Source organism: Lepisma saccharinum, chromosome 8 (assembly GCF_977018435.1).
Source record: "Lepisma saccharinum chromosome 8, izLepSacc3.1, whole genome shotgun sequence".
NCBI lineage: Eukaryota > Metazoa > Arthropoda > Insecta > Zygentoma > Lepismatidae > Lepisma > Lepisma saccharinum.
Window position 1 is genome coordinate 88531229 of NC_139236.1, and position 16394 is coordinate 88547622.

General features: G+C 37.3%; 1 protein-coding gene across 4 annotated transcripts in view; it reads right to left on the minus strand.

Moving 5' to 3' along the window:
• Positions 1 to 16394, minus strand: part of tapas (tudor domain-containing protein 7 tapas) — a 61786-nt gene that overhangs the window by 5738 nt on the left and 39654 nt on the right. For 3 of the 4 annotated variants that reach the window (XM_083127265.1, XM_083127267.1, XM_083127266.1), the window contains exons 11-16: positions 13617 to 13721; positions 7018 to 7250; positions 6495 to 6649; positions 4829 to 4932; positions 4422 to 4570; positions 1550 to 1698 (exon numbers count right to left, since the gene is read on the minus strand). In XM_083127265.1, coding sequence (XP_082983391.1) covers positions 1550 to 1698; positions 4422 to 4570; positions 4829 to 4932; positions 6495 to 6649; positions 7018 to 7250; positions 13617 to 13721 — 895 coding nt within the window. The remainder of the gene's footprint in view (positions 1 to 1549; positions 1699 to 4421; positions 4571 to 4828; positions 4933 to 6494; positions 6650 to 7017; positions 7251 to 13616; positions 13722 to 16394) is intronic. The other variant, XM_083127268.1, reaches the window with a different exon arrangement.

The window sequence follows — 16394 nt, forward strand, 5'->3', positions numbered from 1 at the left end:
TGGCGGGAAGCGTTGTTCTTGTGGCTTCCGAAGACTGCCCACACGAGGCTCCGATCCGAACCCATGGCTGAGAAAGAAAATTGCCCGTAACTAAACGACCGGTCCTTCACACACTTGCAGTTATCCGGCATTTCATGTCTCGCAATACTACGAATCCACGTCACAAATAACACAAACACAAAAGCACACAAACAACCCGAAAACAGTTGAAATTTCGGAGCACTAAATGCGTGTGCATCAGGCTTCGGCGCCATCTTCAATAAATAAAACATATACAGTGGAACACAGATTTTATATTCCTGGATATTACATTTTCCCACATTATAGATTCAACCTTGATGGTCCCAACATAGCAAAATGTTACAAAAGTTTCTTCGATTTTACATTTTTCTGCATTTTAACCTTTAAAGGTCAAGCCGCGACACGGGTGTCACAGCAGGATTTCCCTTAGGACCATGACCCAGGTGTCACCGCAGGTATTTCCCTTAAGGATGACTTGTGACACCGGTGTCACAGCACCTTTTTCTCCTACTATGTTACTTTTCTAACATACTGTAACTTGGATAATGATCGGAGGTACATGTTTTGAGTTCTGCATGAGTCTAGAGGCATGTAATCAACAATTAGTAAAGTTTAATTTCATTGTTACTATTTGAAGGTGGAGGGGCGATGTCCGAAAAATTGTGAGTTTTTTCTTTTTGTGATTTATTTTCATTGGTTTAGAAAACATCGCTTCTTTCTTAATTTTGGCGTTTCAAAACACACTTTTGGCAAACATACCAGGCACTAGGCACTATGCAGGTACCTTTTGGAGATTCACTTCCTGGCCTACATGGGGGTCCAATGAATTTTAAATTTCGTGTAAAAAAATAGTTACTTTCCCTTTTTTCTTCTTCTTCTAACTGATTACAGAAAATTATTCCTTTTTCCATCAGGATTATAGGGCAAAGTATACTGAACAAAACGAGGTATCATTTGTACCTCTAATGTTCTTAGTCCCGGAAATATAAAATGTCATTTAGAAGGATGCTGAATGCTCGGTGTTTAAAGGTTATTTTTTTTTTCAACTTGTTCCCCCCAAAAAACACAAAATCGAGGTTCCAAATAGTAATTTCATTTAGAAGCAGTAACTTCAGAAAACGTTATAGGTGCTGACCATGAGATTGATCCTGATATAGGGCTGAAACATCACGTGTAAAGTTCTTAGTGTATAAACTGCCTTAGTCAGCAACTGCACTGTTTTTTAACATGGAAACAAGGGTTAATAGTGTTAGCATTAACGTAGTGCAAATATGATGTAATACCCACAACCAATTCGTCAAGTTAATGACCCTGAATGCAAAAAAAAAAGTTTGGGCACCCCTGGTAACACCTGTAGCTATATTCTGCAATCATGGCAACACTGCAGTATGATGTCATCTTTGTTTTAACAACGAACGTTCAGCTATGGTAAAAGGACTGGCAAATTCGACAATAACTTCATAAACCAATACATCTATGTCGGCCAAAAGACAAAATGTAAGTTCTGTAACAATAAGCTTTTTCTTACCTACAAGTTTTGCCTTTATTGCCTGGTAAGGTAGCTGGTAGAAGTGCGTTGCAAGAGGCTGTAGCTTATCCAAACTAAGCACACAAATATCCCCAAAATCCAAGAAGTAAACAGACGCTGCGTTGTCCATCACATTGGTTAGGCAAATCCTGGAGAACAGATAATTTCTTTTACACTTCTTCACTAGTGAAACCATGCAAGAAGGATATAACTAATTCTGATTTCTTACTTACACAATGCAACAGAAACAGTCAAACTTGTGTACATGTATGAAAATTGTTTGAAATGAAGTGCTTGTTTTCAATCCATGTGTGTACACTCTGATAGTGATGTTAGCCTCATCTCCAACACTATTTTTGGATTGTTAAAAACATTACAAAACACACAAAAACATCTTGGAATCGTCATCAGGGCTGGTCGAGATGGCACAAAGGGGATGCCATTGAGATTCCACTGGTGCTTCTCAGTAACTGCTGGAAGATGTTGTTGCAGTGTTGCAGGATTGGCAAGTTCTTGTTTGCTGAGAATGATGGGTTTTTAAGTTTGACTGTGTTATAGCATGATAAATAAAGATTTACACATAAATTGTTGTTGAGATTATTTGTGTTTTTAATCATGTGCACACCTTCCTAAACATTCCATTCTATTTTTTCTTTAGCATGTCAAAAAGAAAATGCAATCCTGTTGTTTTTTTACTGTCATTCAATTTTTTGTTATGTAATTTGGAACCAGGACACTAAAAACTGTACTTACATACCAGTTTGATTGATTTGCTCTATTTTACTTTATTTTTTGTGACACTTTTGGCTAATTTGCGAAGATGGGGATGAGTGATGATATGATGAAATTAATGAATGTACACTCACAAACATCCATGCCAGGTCGGGATTCGAACCCGGGACCCTTGGCATATACCAGAGTTTGTTCATTATAGACCAGACTATAAGATCATGCTCATAGGTCAGATATGTTTTGTAATTAGATTATTTCAAATGAAAAATTAATGTTGACCTTGTCCCCAGAGACAATGTCCACACTTCAAGTTTAAGATTGGTGGTTACATGCTTCACTTCACAGACAATAATAATGCACTTCAGGTCAAGTAAATCTCTCACCCACTAAACCTGCCGCAAAATTAGTTTGGTATTGACACTTGTGAAGCACGTGGAGAAATCGGGCCTACGTCACTGCGGGAGGGTGGGTTGCTGGCATGCGAGCCAATCAAAATCTTCCCAGTTTTTCACCCAAACCCTGGTTACCTAGCAACAGAAAACATTTATCTCGGTGTTGCCGCTTATTGGGCGATTCTTCCTGCGATCAGTTTTCATGTTGTTGGGAGAGGGCGTGATGTTTGTTTGTTGCGTTGCTGTGATATTTTAACAGGTCCGTTTGTTTGGTGTTTATTGAATTTAGAGTATTCTTTGTTGTATATAGCATGTTGTTTTAGTGCGTTATTTTTTTGCACATAATTTTCTGTGTCGTGTGCTTGTGTGAAGAATTTCAAGCACAGGAGGCAATACTCGAGATGACAATGTACCAAAGAGGCCATGCACTAAAAGAAAAAGGAATTCTTCTCAATGGACAAACGCGGGAGATGGTTTGGTCTGAGCGCAAATAATTTCAGCAAGAGAAAAACAATGGAGGTCCAGTGTCTAAGAACACTATTTTTACATAGGGAAATAAATAAATAAATGCGAGGCTTCAAAACTGGGAACCCCAGGAAAGAAGAGGAATATGTATCAGTAAAAGCGTGACATATTTAGATACCTTTCAGCTAGATGCTATTTGTCGCCATGTTTATTCTTATTATAGGAGGAAAGATCAGCCCACTGTTGGGAAACTGCACGTTTCATTGAAAGATTCAGGACATATTCAAGGTAGGGAAACATCTTTAAGGACAGTCATAAAATCTCTGCGATTCTCATACAAAAAAAAATAATAGACGGAAAATAAAGTATGGAGGCATATGGTGTTGTGGAGGTAGGGCTCCACATATTCTCGACCTCGGCCATATTATGGAGGTGGTGTGGTTTGCCAACCACCTTTACCCCAGGTTTGCCCCAGGTGCTCACTTGGGCTGAGTCGACCCCGGAGCCGCTCTGGATATTTGAAAAAGTCCCACAAACCACCGCGGGTCTCCCGCGTAAAAGTCAGACGCCACACCAACTGGACTTTGTGCAATTCAGTTGCGGTATAATTGAAAGATGGGCAGACTTTAACGGCAACTTCGGAAAGAAATTATTATTGAAAGTGTAATATATTCAATATTTTCAGAATGGATTGAAAAGGTTAACATGTAAACAATGTTCGTTTCGTTAATTCATTCATGTTGTAAGAGAAATAGAAATGAAGAGAGAAAACAATAACACATTTCATCATTGTTGTTGTCATCGTTGTTATCCAGTTTTCCTCGAAAAACAATGACACATTTCATCATTGTTGTTCCTTTTCATAACACGTGTTCCTCGACACAGCGTCAGATGGCTGCACTGCGTACCGTACCGCCGTACCGCATGATATGGCAACACCGTGACGCGTGTTCCTTCAGCTCTCAATACCAAACTAATTTTGCGGCAGGTATATTTCTTCAAATGGCTACAGTAGTGATCAGTTTAGTCAGAACTAGAATTAAGAATTGGTTGGAAAAATTATTTATAAAAACAGATTTATTTCGAACCATTATCTCTGCTGGTATGTGCCAGTAATGTACCAGTTAAACCTCTACAGAAAAACCAACATGAAACATTCCCATTTGCATAATTAACTGATGCCATGATTCAATGATCTCACCCTCTTCCCACGTTATAATACCTACTTTTAGCAATGATCCCAAATCTCTGCCAACCTTTTTGTCCCAGTCATTGCAACTTACCTGTACCACTTGCCATCACTATGATACGCAGCATACAGTCCACCTTCCTTGAGTTTATCTTTGGTTTGCGGATTGTTCGATATCTCGTAATATCCTTGCATTTCTTTCATCATTTCGTTTAATTTGAATCTGTCGCTATATGGCTGGACCTGGAATGAAGAACATGCATCAGTGTTCCATTTGGTGATGTTACATAATTTTTCCACATATGTTAATCATGATAAAGAGAATGAATAGATGATACAACAAATAGTGAAACTCGACTTTACATTTTTCAGGGGATCAAAACTGGAATTATGTCTATTAAGGTTTTTTCATGATGATATGGAGAGCTTCCGTCAAGCTACTGATTCTATTTCATTTATCACACGAATAAGTTTATGATTACATATTTAAAAAGTACTTACAGTGAAATTCCCTGGATTAGCAGCCATCGTTACATAAACATCAAAGTAGCAGCCAATCTCAGGAATCTGAGGTGGGCTCAGACCTCTCAAACTAGCAGTATTGCCTGCAAAATAAAATAAATACATTAAATATATGAAACAATGGAAACTGGGAAAAATAAATCTAGAAATGTATGTAAAAATGCAGAAAAACATGAAACCGACCAAGCCAGTACTGTATTTATTATACACAGAGGCATCTCGTGAACGCATGTGGTGCATGCGTCAATTGTGGGAAAAAGGACAGCTTGCTCTGCGACAACATTCATGAGCGTTTCTACATTCTAATTTCTTCATATAGGAGAAGTATTTATTTTACACGAGAGCACTGAACTAAGCTTATATTACATTTCTTGGATCTGAAGTGACGCATGCATCAATTGTGGGAAAAGAATTATTACTTTATTTCGCTTCAGATCCAAGAAATGTAATATAAGCTTAGTTCAGTGCTCTTGTGTAAAATAAATACTTCTTCTATATGAAGAAATTAGAATGTAGAAATGCTCATGAATGTCGTCGCAGAGCAAGCTGTCCTTTTCCCCACAATTGACGCATGCGCAGAATGCACCACATGCCTTCACGAGATGCCTCTCATTATACACTAAAAACACTGTGTGTAACACTTCAACCTTATACCTTCAGACTACGAACTAAACCACAATATTTTAGTTTAGTTCTTATTCTGAAGACCCTGACATAGGGTTGAAAGATTGCATGTACAGTGTTTTTAGCATATAATAAATAGTGCCTTGGTCATCATCTTTAATGTTTTCCTAACATGGATACAAGGCTTAACAGTGTTACATTAAAAAATGCAGGCTCAATTAGGATTTGAACCTAGGCCCTTCCATTGCTCAATCAACTTAGCTGCCAAGCCAGACCTGTTGTTGTCCATTTTGTTCACTTCCGCAAGAATTGGCTTGATGATTTAAATTGGTGTTTTAAGTCCACTTTATGCACAGATAGGCGGATCAAGACTGGACCTAAAGTTAGTTTAAAGTGGGATCCAAACAACTGTGCCACGTGTCTCCACTGGGTATCAAACTCGGGACCCCTTGATTACAAGGCGACAACAATAACACTACACCATCAGGGAGGCTCAGAACTGGCTTGTTAGCTGTTGGTACACCACTGGCATGATATGCCAAAGACCTATGTTCGAATCCTGGTTGAATCTGGTTGTGCGCCAAATTATTAGATAATTCAAAGGTAGGGAAAATAACTGTATAATCAGTTTGATGTGAACACACTTAATGACACACACACACACACACACACACACACAAATGCATAGGGGCATCATCAACAACAAAAAAGTACCTACTTGTCCAAGGTGAATTCTAGAGGAGGCAGTTTTTGTCCACTTATAGGGAGGGACTGAAAGCACACTCTCTTTGCAGCTGACATATCAGTAACATGAACAGAATGATAGACACAGGATCCACCATTTAAATCTTAAACTGCAGCAAGAGTCGTGCATAATAACTTGTAATGATAATGAGACTTCATGGACACCCTGTATTTTTGCAGCATGGAAGATTCATTAAATTTATTCCATGAATGGTGCTTAACCTATGGATCAAAAAAATGCTGAAATTTAGACTATGATGTGACAAAAAAATTATACCGTATGGAATATTTGGTTCCATAGTAGAACTGGACCGAGAGCTGCTGCGAGAGAAAACTCCGGAATCTGTAGATGGCATTCCACCCAAGCTGTGGGCTCTCTCCAGCTTCTTTCTTGAATCTCCGGCACTTGTAGGCCTTGGAAGCGTAACAGGCCTATTAGAATAAAATCAAAATTTTATTAAGTACATGGTGATAAATAATCCTCCCACTTCTTAGCCAACCAATAAATATTTTTTACACACAAGTAAGTTATTTAGGATCGGACCTACAGGTTTACATTTGTAGCCACTGAATTGTGACATACTCAGAATTAAACTGTGATATGTTGATCACAATAACTGCTATGCTACTGTGAAGGCTGAACTGTTATTGCCAGATGAGAAATGAAAGTCAAATTTGGAAAAGATATTTGTGATTAACACAATATAATACACATTTATTATACTTATAAATTTAATTTAAATAGTATACATGGAATAGTGGCCGCGATGGCTCAAATATTACAAAAAATGAACACTTACTTGAACAGATCCTTCTCATAGGCTACAGTACTATTTACAGAGACTAGGAAATTGGCAGGTTGTATTCTTCTGAACAGCTCTACTGATGCAGGCTCTGTATCAGTCGCTGCCAAAATTACTTTTAGCAAAACAGGATCTTCTTCTCCAACTAACTCCTTCAATCTCTTCAGGGTTTTGTCACAGAACATCAAATCATTGGAAGGAGGAATGTTATGAAGTTTGCAATGGATGGCCTGAAAAAGTATATAATCCATGAACATTCTGTAAAATGGAAGCAAGAACAATCATAATGGCATGAAGTCAATATTTACACTTTCATAAAATAAATAATGTACGAATCAACAATAACACTAGCAGGTTATAATTATAATACATCACACACAGCAATGTTAATTAATTTAACATTTCATTAGTGAGCATTTTTAAGAAAAAAACATGCGTAACTCACCATTATATGTATATTTTTAAATTTCACCCAAACTTAGATGCATCCAGAAACAGAGTGTCCCATAACGATGGTGCACATTTTATCTTTAACTTTCAAGAGCATGGCCAGCCGCTTATCTTTATACTGTATTGTATTTCCAAGTCTGAACTTGGAATTAATGTTGGTCTCCTTCCCAGTCATTGATCCTAGATGATGCAACTGTGGACACCAATGGAAACTAAGCATTCTTCATCAGCGAAGTTTCATTTTCACAGCACAAAGGTGGTAAGACATCCAGAAGAGTAGAGCACCTCTCTGAAAAGTGATTAGTAACTTCCGGAAGACAATGCCAAGAAACAATCCTCTGGATGACCTCAAACATCTCGTAATAGATGAATAATAGTTTTTTCTTGTATGTACGCATTGCTTGCATTGTAGAATTATTTTCCTGTAGTTTACGGTTATTACAAGCATAAGAAAACAGTTTTTCTTTGTGACGTTTCAGAACACACACTCCCTTCATCAAACATTTATTTTCCTTTTGAATAAAGATAGTTATAACAATGGTTAGTAATTTTTCAAACAAAAAGAATCCGTTACATAATGGATGTTGTCAATGTTACATTGTTGTAATATAGTTACTTAACTGTGAAAAGAAGCAGTCTGTTATATTTTTATTTCAGATATTTATATATATTTTTATCACATTAGTTTTTATTTACAATTATGAATCCCAAATATCATCAGGTAATTCAAATTCATCATTGTTTTCACAAAGTCTCTTGATGTTTTCTGTTACATTAAATTTTAAAGATGGTGGCTTACTCCATTTGTGAAAAAGAAAACTCCATACTGGATCTATGTTACCTTTTTCATTATTTAATTTATTCCAGTGTTCTTCTGCAATGAATGAAGCTTCCCAGACATTCAACTCTGTGTTTCCCGTTAATCTTTTTAAAACCCTTCTCTTTTTAAATGTCTGATGAAGGGAGTGTGTGTTCTCCTGAAACGTCACAAAGAAAAACTGTTTTCTTATGCTTGTAATAACCGTAAACTACAGGAAGACAATCAAACATCTCGTAGTGCAAAGAAAATTGAATGCGTGGTAAATGAAATTGAATCAAGTATCAAGAAGTCTGCCCACCGATTGGCCCAACAGGTTAACGTTATTCATACCAGCATGCTCTCTCACAAAAAGAGAGGAAGGAGCGAGAGAGAGAGGGGGGGGGGAAATTGACCTCTCTTCCTCTCTCTGCACCCCCTCCCCCTCTTGCTCTCGCTCTCTCACAGATGATTTTGAAAATGACCTGAAACCACATCCCAAACAGACTGTTGGTGGAACTCCTTGTAGATGGGGTCACGGTGACGTTCAGCGAATGGTTTATTAACAAGTTCAGGGAGAAGTTGATTTTATGAAGCACGTGATCAGATGAAGCTCATTTTCAACTATCAGGTTATGTCAATAAACTGTGTGCTTTGGGGTAAAGAAAACCCACAAGGCAAGTTCTGGAACTCTAGTCAAGATAGTGACCATCTAAGGAATGTTATATTCAAAACTTAAAACTACTAAATACTCCTGTACCTTGGTTATGTCTTGCACATAGTTCTTAATAAAGGTACTTCTTCAAATCCTAGATAATTCTGTTTAAATATGTCCTATCAATATGGGACAGCCTGCATATTTTTCAAGATAATTAAAAACTTACGGAGATTTCAAAACCAAAGTGACAAATGACACCCAACTCACCCCTAGTGCATTCACTGCACATGGACAACAAACAGATCAATGACACATAAAGAGGCCTGCTCTGAGTGAGATGTACACATGTCATGTCACACTTCAGTGTAGAGTCCAGCACAGTTATTTCTGCCGTGCGATGCGCGAAACAACTAAAGAAGCAGTGTTGCTAATGGAGCAGATAGAAAAATCGCTGCAGTGCTCCGATGGACAGCTGTTACGTACAACAATAAAATTAGAGAATTCAGGTCTATCTAACGTTCAGTTTTAAACGTCATGCATTATACCAGGACTAGGATTAATATGTACTAACAAGTGGCTTTGTATGTAGCTACATACATATGAACTAAAAATTCGCAAAATATGAACTAACACATAAGTAAAATTACCAAAAATGCTGCAAAGAAGACTTCTTCATACGATTCCTTATTTGAGTGATTTCAAACAAAATAAAAAAAATATATACGTATATATTATTTTTCATTGCATTAATGCACTGGTGGCGTTCTAACTTTTCACTCCCAAAACCCGTATACACTGGTATGGAACTGCAACGGCAGATAATAACATGCCAACGTGTTAAACCGCTACAATTGCACCATAACACTCCTCCTCAAACAGTATTATTATTTCCTCCTTAAAATCTGCGACAGTCGGTTGCCTTTGTTGTACATTTACAAAGGATGCCGGCTTCGACAACAATAACAAGTACATATACTGCCACTAGACGATAAGCTGCGCGGCTTTTTCTTTTGTTATGAACCAGGGCCGGCGCTAGTCATTTTGCCTCCCTGGGAGGTGGCGGCAGATGCCGCTCTATTTCGACCCCCCCCCCCCCCCGGTCATTAGGCAGCAACGGAAAATTGAAAATCAATATATTCCTAACTAAAACATCAAAATATAAAATAAATAATGAGACTTCTTATGCTATTTCAATACTATTCAGCGCAAAAGAATATCTCGCTCGATCACAGTTTTCAATAGGCTTATTTTTTTCTTCTCTTCAAATTTTGCCGCTCGGTTCGCCCTCCCCTTCCGCCGGCCCTGCTATGAACTTGGTCACCCATCAAAGCATGGCAATTTTAACACAGAAAACAATATGTATCGCATTAAGCAGCAAAAATGACAGCCTCCTCTATGCAATTTCTACAAGAACACCTGCCGGAGCCAGAGTTGAATTGCTTAGAATTTCCCGAGCTTGGCTATCCAAGGTTTTTGATTTCAACTTCGAGAGAACTGGAGGCATTATGGAAATTAACGTTCATTAGCAAACACACACTTTTACATACACACACGCACACAACGTCAAACCGGTCAAATACTTAGTATAAAATAAAAATATGGTGCTTCCAATCCAACAAAACTCACCGCAACGTTACCTGCCTTTCCCTTCCGTGACAGAAATAGTGCTTCATTATTACAGTTGGTAACACTAGTTACTAGCTAGCCAATGAACATGCACTGCATAAAAGAAGCAACGACTAGGCCGTGCTATATTGCCACATTACCGTCCCTGCCGAACGGTATGAACCGCGAGCTGGAGCGCTATTCAATTGTTTTCAATGATGTTTGCGCGAGTGTGTCCAGGAATGGAATGACAATATGGCAACAATAGCGAAGGTTTTCGAGCAGGGTAGAACACGTGATGCTAAGAGAGAGGGAGACGAAACGAAAATTCGTTTCTACGCAACGGCAAATTTACGTGTGTGGCACTCTAATGTCTTCTTTAATCCATCTGTAACGATCTCTTACCACACGCGTATCATACGCCAGGGAGACTCGTACATGCAATTTTTCCGAGAAATAACCGAACACCACACCAGCCCTTTCATTTGAGATACAATTACTTGTTTACACAACTTTGTGATGAGAGAATGACAAGAACTGTAACAGCACATGGTCTCACATAACTTTATAACATACATATACTTACCTTTATGATTTTGCATGGTTCCACACTTCCATACTGACTTAATTTTGTTCCTTCTAGCACGAAATGACATGAAACTCCCTACATAATACTGTGAGGGAGAATGAAGACATGTTCAAATTGCGCTTGTTAGTAATAGCAACAATGGATACATTGGTTCGTAATTTGAGAATGTCATATATTCGTATGTATACAAATGAACAAAAAAGACAATGAAAAATCATTAGTAGTTTTCATTTGCTGCCAAGTGGAGGTGGTTTTGAACAAAACCAGCCATCCAGAACAGCATAATTTGGGTGGTTTAGTTTAAAAATGAGTGTAAATGTGTGCTCAAGGAGCGAAAGCTTCATCAGAACAGCCTTACAACTGTCCAATAAAGAAGAATCAACAGGCAGATTCGACCAATCCAACAATAGATGCGTAAACAAGAGGAACAGTGAGCCAGTTTATGATGAGATACAAGCCATTAAGGATAAAGACATGCCTTAGGATGATTCTCTGTGTTAGTTGAAAAAACAGTTCTCCCATATAAAAAGAGTGTATATGCATAATAATGTATTATTGCGATGAAGTGATTTTACAAGTCTAATTTTCAATGTAGTCAAGTATTTACAGTGTACGGAAGGTACTACATGGACTTTCACATATATTGTTGATGCAACCTATTGATAAAAAGCAACATTTCGAGAATGTACCTCTATGGGTAATTTATTCCCAACAATTAAGACTGACAGCAGTGCTCCCAGTGCAGTGTAACATAAACAACAGTGTGTGAGAAGTCATACAGAGATATAGAAGCAATTGTAAGAATAAAATATTTATTAAAAAAATGTTTTGTCAGAGGTAGAAGGATAATAAATTTTTTCCTCAGTTCCAACTTTGTATTTTTTTAAAAATAATAATAAATGTAACACAAAATTCCATTCTAAGAACTGCTTTTAATGTAAGAACCATAATTTATGTTTCATATCTTCACTTATATTTATACTTAAGCAGTAAATTTGTGATTATCATCTGCTAAAGAAGCTTTGTTCAGACACTGATGCTCAATTTGTATATTGCTATATGAGGAAATTGGCTGCTTTCGGCTATTTTCTATCTTATTTTTTGGTGAAAAAATTGAATATATTGTGAACCAGTGGCATATCCAGGGATTATACTGGTCCTGTACTGAAGTGAACCGTACTTTCACAAGTAAACAGAAATTGAAGAAAAAATATAACATTTAAGTATGTGCCTTAGTCATTATCACAAAGTTTTGAAAAATGAAACCAAGCAGTTGCACTGATTAATCCAATACTTTATATATATATTTCTGCTAGAAACAACAATTGAAATTGATGATACTAAACAATACATCTCTGGTCCAATTTTAATTTTCAGAATTTATGAAATTCCCAATAACTTTCAAAATGTGTTCTGCATTTAGTCTTAGTCTTAGCACACATGTTGTTCTGTGCAAAGTAGAAACTGCTATCAGTGTCATGAGCTTACTTAGCATAATTTTATGCTATGTCTAGTTGTAAATATTGAAAGAAGAAAGTGCCATTTTTTTATTGCAAGTAATTAATCGCTTTAGGAAACGCTGGATCAGTGTTACCAGTGATATATTTTTTCAAGTGTTTTCCACAGTGTCACGCACATGTACGTCGTGCAATGAGATGCCGCCGAGACTACCATAAGTGCCGATTTTGGTTCCCTTCGCTTCGGAATACACGACAGAACAGTGCTACACTTCAATTAGTGTATTATCCTTCGTAATGTACAGGGCCTGTCAATATGACACTACATACAAGCCTACTGTCCTATGATGAATTGTGTTATATACGGGGTGCAATCATTTATTCAGGGACTGGTCATTGTACATATTTAATCATATATTTTTTTGTAAATAAAGAAATGGGCTTGTCCCCTGGTCAACCCCATTTCTTTTGAGGGGGAGGTGGACCACAACATCTTTAAACGGTAGTCAAGTGCCATCCATACCTTTTGTAGCATTCCCTGTCAATGGTCATCATAGCAGCACTGATGCATTCCCTGAAAACTACCAGTGTTGTTGGCAGTGGGGTATGTAAACACGGTCCTTACAACACTGGTAAACACATTTGTAATGTGTAAGGAAAACTTGGTGCCTTTCCAGTTCATTTCATGTATGGATGGATCATTATTGTACGTGTAATACTTTTGAAAATACAGTGTTTTGAAATCAGATATCATTTATAGTAGCCCTGTATTGCAAACAGAAAATTTTCTGCTTTGTCTTCACTATAACAAGTCGTACATTGCATTCTTTTCAATCATGTACCTAAAAAAAGCAACAGAAAACACAAAAAATGTATCCAAGAAACAATTTTCCATGCACAAACTGCAAAGCATTTCAAAAACATTCACATTACGCTGTTACATAAATGCACCATAACTTTCAGAAGCAAGTTACATGGAGAAAAATGTTAAAGGAAAAGGAATGACTGCACAAGCAATAAGTTACGAGGAACCAATCTTACCTGGTACGGCATTCGAGTTAGTAAGGCTTTTGGGCAGTCCAAAGCAATCAGTTTGGTCAATGTGGTTAACTGAGTATTCCCGAAATCAACAAAATAGACTTCCACCTACAAAGAAGAGAGATTTCTAAATTCTCAGCCGCAACCGAAAACTTGTCATGTAACCTTCATAAGCATGCTTTCCCCAGCATGAGACAAAGGTTAGGAAGGGCAGATTTTGTGGGTAAGGATTACTTATCAACTGGATGTGACCTTTTGAATACAGGAAAACCTCGTTAATACGAAGTTTTAGGGACCAAAAAATGCCAACTTCGAATTAAACGACTTCGAGTGATCCAAACTTTCAAGATGGGACCTATTTTTCAGGTGTAAATAAAGTAGAGTATAAATTACCCCCACAACGGATGTTTTATACTTGGTGGTAGCCCAGAAAATAAGCTTTATATGTACTATATAATAATATTGTACGTTTCAAAGGAAGTGTAAAAAATGTTACACAAAATGAGAACACGAAGCTTACGCGGACACAAAGATTCCAAGAAGACAGTTAACACCATTTATCCTGCCTAGTTATACAACCTGTTATGCACGGGATGCATGTTGTGGCAAAAAGTCTTAAAAAACGGTATTTCTTTTAATTATGTAAAGTTGGTGCCCTTCCACGAAATTCTTACAATTTTAGTTCACAAGAAAACAGTTTGCACGGAGACCTACGGAAAGGAAAACAATCTCGTTTATTGCAAGAAGTGAAACTCGGAAGAATCTTTACAGTAGTCTCACTGGCGCGAGCAAGAGATGGGAGATAATCGGACAGAATGAATATTGTTTTTTAATGTGCATTCACTAGAACATTGTCCTTTACAGGATTAACTGGTAAGAGAAGATTCTCTTGGGAGAGAACACAACCTTTCCCTGGCACAAAAAAAAGGGGGGCTGTAAATTTCGTTCTGGTTCGGCTGTCTAAAACACATCGTAAAAAAAGTCACGTTTTCTTTGCTACAGTTAACTTCATATTCGCCCCTCCCCCTTTGCAGGGATCAGTCCAAACTCTTCCTCAACTTGCATTGTAATCCACTCTGAAAAAGTAAACACACAACTTGCGATCTGTTTGCACCGAATGTGTATCCTAGGACACATTAAACAGTGCTGCACTCGATAATCACCCTGGTTTGGATCCCACTTTAAACTGTATATTTAGTCCCGCTTAGCTCATCTGCATAAAATGAACTTAAAACAAGATTTATGAAACTTGCGTATTTTCAGATTAATCAACAATTTATTGTAGGATTCTGGAGGTCAAACACTCGCTCTGCCAAAACTTTTCCTCTGGTATTCCTACAGTGAGCAAGTTTTTTTAAATTTTTTTATTTTTATTTTTATTTTTTTACAGCAGAATGCTAATGGTTCTGAAGAAAAGTGACGATTATATAAACTTTATGTGCATCAAGAAGTTGTTTTAACTCTTGTTTTTCTTTCTGGAGATCGAATTTCGTTATCGTCAAATCAAAACAGCTTTGAGAGATTCAAAACAATGACACTTCCTTGGCTCTGGATGAGTCATTGCCGATATCGGCAAACGACAGCTTTCCAGACACTATACTAAACACTGGTGCCAGATGCAGCGTAAACACAATGAGACCGGCTAGAAGTTAGAGCAGCAGGTGGGAGAAAGAAAATCATCCTCATTTTAAAGATAACACATTTTAAAGATAACGCAATTGTCGAAGACCAAACTTTTATCAGCAGTGTGAAAAAGAAAAATGATCCTTGCATTACATTTTACCATGCACCAGACAATAATACGGGCAATATTTCCTATCCAGACAGCTGCATTCAAACAAAAAAGAGGGATCTGAATTCTGCAATTACCGCATTACCATGCACACCAGTGGCGGATAATGAGCTGTTGTATCCTGCGGTTTTTGTTTGTTTTGAAGACGTATTCAGAACTGGTTGCTTCATTTTAGACACCAAAGGAAAGGAGCCCGTGTGCGCACACGAGCAAGAAAATCGTGGCCGAAACAATTAGCAACTTCGTATTAAATATTATCCGTACTGAAATACATTATAAATCCTATCTTATTGGCTGGGGAATGGGAAGAACTTTGGATTAAAGGGTACTTCATATTAACCAATATCGTATTAACGAGGTTTTCCTGTACATCTTTTGTAAATAACTCTTCATCCATACTGAAATGGTACAGTACTCCTTGTAAAAGATGCATGACTGTTAGTGAACATAGGGACTTATTTGGACTAATAAGTAGGGCCTGGATTTTTAGCTAACTAAATATGCACATAAATATGAGTGTGTTACAAATTCTCATCATGGCAACTAGAGCCTAAATGTGGGTTTTAGTTCAAATAAAAATGTGTCTATGTAAATATATATTTGTTTATGAGTGCACAAAGCACATATTTTTGTCTGAAATTCAAGTAAATTCTATAATTAAAATTTTCTTAAATTTTTCTCAAGATTTACTGTAATTCTAATATCCTGGTTAGAATTTATGGTTGGGTTGGTGTTTGAAGTCCACTTTATGCGCAGTAAGGCTAATCGGAACTGGACCTACAGTTTAATGTGGGATCTAACCAACGTGCCTCCACCGGGTATCGTTGTACATATTAGTGAAGGGTTTAAATACATATCAATCAGGTAAAAATATAGTTTTACAATAATATTTATGTTCTAGCCTATTGTTATGTAATTGTAAAAGTGGAAATGGCATATTAGTTAGGAACCCGATATGAATCAAAAAAGATGAGAAAACGAAGAGTAAG